Source organism: Hydractinia symbiolongicarpus, chromosome 2 (assembly GCF_029227915.1).
Source record: "Hydractinia symbiolongicarpus strain clone_291-10 chromosome 2, HSymV2.1, whole genome shotgun sequence".
NCBI lineage: Eukaryota > Metazoa > Cnidaria > Hydrozoa > Anthoathecata > Hydractiniidae > Hydractinia > Hydractinia symbiolongicarpus.
The window spans coordinates 32,780,254-32,785,960 of NC_079876.1; the positions used below are offsets into that span (position 1 = coordinate 32,780,254).

General features: G+C 33.0%; 1 protein-coding gene and 1 long non-coding RNA gene across 4 annotated transcripts; both read right to left on the minus strand.

The window, feature by feature from the left end:
* Nucleotides 1-1,687: 1,687 nt before the first annotated feature.
* Nucleotides 1,688-3,309, minus strand: LOC130630711 (uncharacterized). Of its 3 annotated transcripts, XM_057444299.1 has the most exons (3): nucleotides 2,921-3,309; nucleotides 2,451-2,561; nucleotides 1,688-2,277 (listed from the first exon to the last, which is right to left on the minus strand). In XM_057444299.1, exons 1-3 carry the CDS (start codon nucleotides 3,194-3,196, stop codon nucleotides 2,272-2,274), a joined length of 393 nt encoding a protein of 130 aa, XP_057300282.1. In that variant the 5' UTR covers nucleotides 3,197-3,309; the 3' UTR covers nucleotides 1,688-2,271. The 3 variants fall into 3 exon arrangements, 2 of the variants coding, with proteins under 2 accessions (XP_057300282.1, XP_057300281.1); XR_008982102.1 differs by having other exon boundaries at nucleotides 1,781-2,277; nucleotides 2,451-3,282; XM_057444298.1 differs by lacking the exon at nucleotides 1,688-2,277 and having other exon boundaries at nucleotides 2,334-2,561.
* Nucleotides 3,310-3,785: 476 nt separating this feature from the next.
* On the minus strand, nucleotides 3,786-4,824 carry LOC130627786 (uncharacterized). Its single transcript, XR_008981831.1, has 2 exons — nucleotides 4,576-4,824; nucleotides 3,786-4,490 (listed from the first exon to the last, which is right to left on the minus strand). It is a non-coding gene; the product is annotated as an uncharacterized LOC130627786 (long non-coding RNA).
* Between the last annotated feature and the right edge of the window lie 883 nt (nucleotides 4,825-5,707).

The window sequence follows — 5,707 nt, forward strand, 5'->3', positions numbered from 1 at the left end:
TTTTATTTTTTTTTATTTTGTGCAGCTGAATATTATAGAAACATTATATGAATAATGGAACGAAAAAAAAAACTCTCAATGTTCCATCTTTGGGCTAACAGGTATGATATCAAATATTAAGTCAACTAAATTTTTATTAATCTCAGTTCTTGCTTAGCTTTGCAACCAATAGGTTATCGTTTAAGTTTATTTAAAATTTTAAATTAGTACTTCTGCCCGGCCACCGTAATATTATTAAAGCGGTTGTACGGTTGCTAAAATTATGTAATTAAAAACAAAGCTAGCTAACTATATAACCAACTAAACGTAAATCAGTTTTGATAAAGAGATAATTTAGCTACATATCATCATTTAGATAGAAACAAAAAAAGACATGTTAAAGAAACAGCTTGAGTATTTGAGATATAGCTTATCAAGTGATGCAAAGATGATCGATTGAGTGGGATTTAGCATCAGTGGAATTGAACGGCTGGCATATTTTTATTTTTTATTTTGTCAACAAGATTTACTGAAGCAAAATCGAAAGTCAAAATAACATTGGGTTAATTATTGCTGAGCTGAGACAGCGAGTGGAGAGAGCTAAGCGCAAGCTAAGTAGATATTTATTTCCAGGGAACATTTTTTAAAAGTTAGTCAATTGTTTACTTATGATATTTAGCCCGGTTCTGCTTATGACTTCCAGATTAAATATATTTTTTCGTTGCCCTAATATCAGTCCGAAATTTGGCAACCAGATCTGACTAACCCTAACTGATTTTAAGATTCTGGCTACCAACGTAGATATGTGATTTTTATGTTAGCCAACATTATTGATTTTCGTGTTATCTTCGCCGATCTGATCTTCACTTACCTTCATCTGGGGTTTTGACTGCAGTTAGCTACCTCTAGCTAACATGTATAAGAACCCAAACACAGTTGGCTTCAACAGAGCTTTCAAGTAATCTTTTTATACCAAATGCAATTAAGTGGTTAGCTAGCTACCACTTTACTGTAATATAAACTTTAGCAAATGTCAAAAGGTTATTAATGCGACATGGGCGTTTGTTTTTTCTGGACGGGTAACGATAGGCTGGTCCCTGTCTTTTTATTTATTTAAACTGAAAAGGGGTATTACGCCTATACGCATCTTCAACTCTGTTTAACTGTACTAAGCCGTTAGCCCAGTGTTAACAACAGACTGCTTTTTTGCAACACTGTTTACCTGGACTAACAGCTCAGCCATCTTTCAGCAATTAACTGTTTTTTGTGTACTTATTTAAACAGAGTCTGTGAGAAGGTTTTTCTTAAAAGTGTATTATCCCTATACGCTTGTGCAACACCATATTTCTAAGCGCTCAGTCCAGTGCCACGATTAAATTTTGACATTCACAAAAACTTATTCTGCAAAATAAAATAATATTTACCGATTGTTTTTACTATAATGGGGTAACAACGATTTGTAAACTTTGTTTTTGTTACAGCTATTGTAGTGGGAAAGATATTATTTGAAAAAACATGTTACAACCGCAATATTATAATGGTGTATATATGCGCTTTGTTTGATTTACACCATACTGTATAACTGTACTAAAGAGCTCCACCGGATTGTTTACGGCTCTTATGAAGCGCTCCAAAAAGTGCTCAACGCCTGGGCGCGCCTTGACTTGTGGCTTACCCCGTGTATTTTTCCATGGGCTAACGACTAGTGTATTAAAATCTTTTTTTAAATGTAAACGACTGCCACTATCAATTTTCTCCTATATAATATACGTCGTTGTTTTCCAATTTAATCTTCTCAGCATTCAGACATATCTTTACTCTCAAATATACTCCGTCCAGCAGTAAATTGACCATGAATTAAAAAAACATATATAACGCCCAGGTTGAATATAATCTTAAAAATAAAAGTCGATAATTTCCGTCAAAAGTGTAGGAATGACTCAAAAAATGTGTACAAATAAAGCTCAGATGTTGTTAAGATGTTATTTTTTGTTATTTAATCATTTAAACCCGTGAAATTATCCACTAATTGTCTTTTTAAAATTTATTATGCTTCTTATCGCAAAATGTTTGTTAGCAACTCCGTTAAGAAGGCTGAAAAGGTTTAAACGAAAATCCCTTGGGAGAATCCACTAAATAACATTTAAAATTTAATATTTAAAATGAATTAAAACTTTTGAACAAAATAACAATTGTCTGTGACTTTAAAGAAGATTGTAACAAATATAATCCACTTTGCCTGTTACAGACACACTCCTCGTATAATTATAGAGACAAGCCTTGGGGTCGAGGTTATCCCTAAATAAAATATAAATAAATAAAAAAACACAACGGTGCAAAAATATGCTATAAGATACGACAGTGAAAAAGAGAATTATTGAAGGAATTCAAATAAATATACAGTTGGAGAAAAGTAGTGATGTAAGGATTTAATAATATATCAAAATATATAACTTCCGTAAAACGTGTACTTGTATTCTCTGAACAACACTCAATGAAAGATTTTCATAATCATTCCTTGGTCGATTCACAGGATCAGATTTTGTGTTTAAATCAACAGTTTTCATTTTTGAGGTCACAATCTACAAAACGATTACAAATCTTAATTTTATTTTAGAATTTTAATTTTAACAACAATAGACTGAACCCTATGCATATTTAGTATATAAGTATAAAAGCAATGGTGACAAGGTTGCTGGAAACAATTTGTTTTTTGTCCATTTCAATCTCTTATTGAGCTCGAAAACTGTTTCCATTCCTCTTCTGTAAGTGTAACTCCATTTCTCAATGGAGTTGCTTCTCCGTTCTGCTTTACATCTTGAGACTTTCCAATACTTACTCCTTTGTAGGTACCTTTAGTCTTATCGTCGTGTTCAAACTCACCAACACGAAGTAGAACATTATCAGGAAGAAGATGCTGAAAAACATTTTCGTTACTTACTTTCTTTATTTCATCTGCCACAACATCTAGAACAGTTTTAACACAATCCAACTGTTTTGAATTAAGTTCGATTGTTACTTTGTTGCTTACACTCAATTCATTACTTTTATTAAAATGAATTATTTCCACGCGATCTTTTTTTACGATTATTGTGGTAGCTCGGGATAGTTTATATGTCTTGTCTGTGTGCTTTTGCGGTGGCCAGAAGTCATCGCCAACTTGCAATCTGCCATCAACCCAATACACATCGCTTCTTCCACTTGGACTTATTGCCATTATTTCTTCTTTCAACGACTGTTATGGCTGATCTGATTACAGATATCTTTTTATATATAAAAAATCTAACAAACCACACAGTATTGTAAATAGTTTTATTCTGACGTCACTCCGTGTTAATACAATGGGCACAGTTTGTCTTCATGGCTTTATAATCCTCAATAAATGCTGTGTTTGCATAAGTAATAAATTGTAACACTCATTAAATGCTGTCGTCAACAAAATTGTAAATCATTTTCCGCTCATAATCACATGTTTTTTATAAACAAATAAACATTCTTAATCAGCTTTATGTAAAAAAAACACAATCAGGCGGAGAGTATGCTTACCTCATCTTTTTTAAAAAATAATTTTTAAGCTTATAATATGGCTATTCAGATAAAATAAAATGGTCCCATTATACGTTTATAACTAGAAATTAAAAAAAGGTTGAGAAGCATTACGCAAGTTGCAAGCAAAATTGAAATCAGCCAATAGTTGTCCCTTTGATATAATACGGCGAGGTGCTAACATCTTCCTGCAGGTGATATATGCAACAAAACTGATATCACAGACGTAGAAACAATTCTGGGGACGAGGTTGTGAATAAAATTACCGCGGAACAACAACAATTCGTTGCGCTAAAGTAGTGATTTTTTGGCGAAAATTCAACATGCGCGGAATATTTCTTTTCAGAAGGTGCGAGAAAATTAGATCGCGCGAAACTAAACAAAAACGATTACTGAGAAATTTATTTCCATATTGTCAGTCTTGGTAACGTAAATTCAAAATTTATGAAGCTTTTAGCGCCAGTAATTCATGCAAAGTTATACTTTATAACGCTAAAACCCTTATTCTGAAAGATATGCAATACATTGAGTTGTACAACCCGTAGTGTGCGAAAATGCCACAAATTAAGGGGATGCGCGTCGTAAGGTACGCCCTTTCAACCGGAAGTTGATACTCGGGTCAAAGATAATGTTATAGAGACTTTCGAGTTAACGATTTCGGAGATGAGAAGACGAACGAAGCAGTTTGTGGTGTTCTTTTCATGTAAATATACCGTCACTAGTTATGAAAATCAATTCCTTGAAGCCACGGAATCTGTTACAATGAATTTCAAAAACTTACGGGATACAATAAATAAAAACAAACAATCTACACAAACGAAAACAATTTATTAACTTTATCAAGATTTATAAAACAGCTTCACATTTTTGACAAAAAAACAATGACAACGCGGTGTGAGGTTTCGCTTTCTTCTTTTTATCTCACATATTGAAAGATAACATCTCTCGCTCGCATTGTATGCAATCTAAAAAGAAAAGTAAAAGTTTTGTAGTAAAGTTTCTAAATACATTAAAATCCAGTGCCTTTGAGGTACAATATTTAGAGCTAACCTTTTAAACTGCAAATATATATCATTAAATATATCGCCAAAAAAGCACTACTTTAGCGCAACGAATTGTTGTTGTTCCGCGGTGATTTTATTCACAACCTCGTCCCCAGAATTGTTTCTACGTCTATGATATCAGTTTTGTTGCATATATCACCTGAAGGAAGATGTTAGCACCTCGCCGTATTATATCAAAGGGACAACTATTGGCTGGTTTCAATTTTGCTTGCAACTTGCGTAATGCTTCTCAACCTTTTTTTAATTTCTAATTATAAACGTATAATGGGACCATTTTATTTTATCTGAATAGCCATATTTTAAGCTTAAAAATTATTTTTTAAAAAACATGACGTAAGCATACTCTCCGCCTGATTGTGTTTTTTTTTACATAAGCTGATTAAGAATGTTTATTTGCTTATAAAAACATGTGATTATGAGCGGAAAATGATTTACAATTTTGTTGACGACAGCATTTAATGAGTGTTAGAATTTAATACTTATGCAAACACAGCATTTATTGAGGATTATAAAGCCATGAAGACAAACTGTGCCCATTAGATTAACACGGAGTGGCGTCAGAATAAAAGTATTCACAATACTGTGTGGTTTGTTAGATTTTTTATATATAAAAAGATATCTATAATCAGATCAGCCATAACAGTCGTTGGAAGAAGAAATAATGGCAATAAGTCCAAGTGGAAGAAGCGATGTGTATTGGGTTGAAGGCAGATTGCAAGTTGGCGATGACTTCTGGCCACCGCAAAAGCACACAGACAAGACATATAAACTATCCCGAGCTACCACAATAATCGTAAAAAAAGATCGCGTGGAAATAATTCATTTTAATAAAAGTAATGAATTGAGTGAAAATAACAAAGTAGCAATAGAACTTAATTCAAAACAGTTGGATTGTGTTAAAACTCTTCTAGATGTTGTGGCAGATGAAATAAAGAAAGTAAGTAACGAAAATGTTTTTCAGCATCTTCTTCCTGATAATGTGCTACTTCGTGTTGGTGAGTTTGAACACGACGATAAGACTAAAGGTACATATAAAGGAGTAAGTATTGGAAAGTCTCAAGATGTAAAGCCGATCGGAGAAGCAACTCCATTGAAAAAGGGAGTTACACTTACAGAAG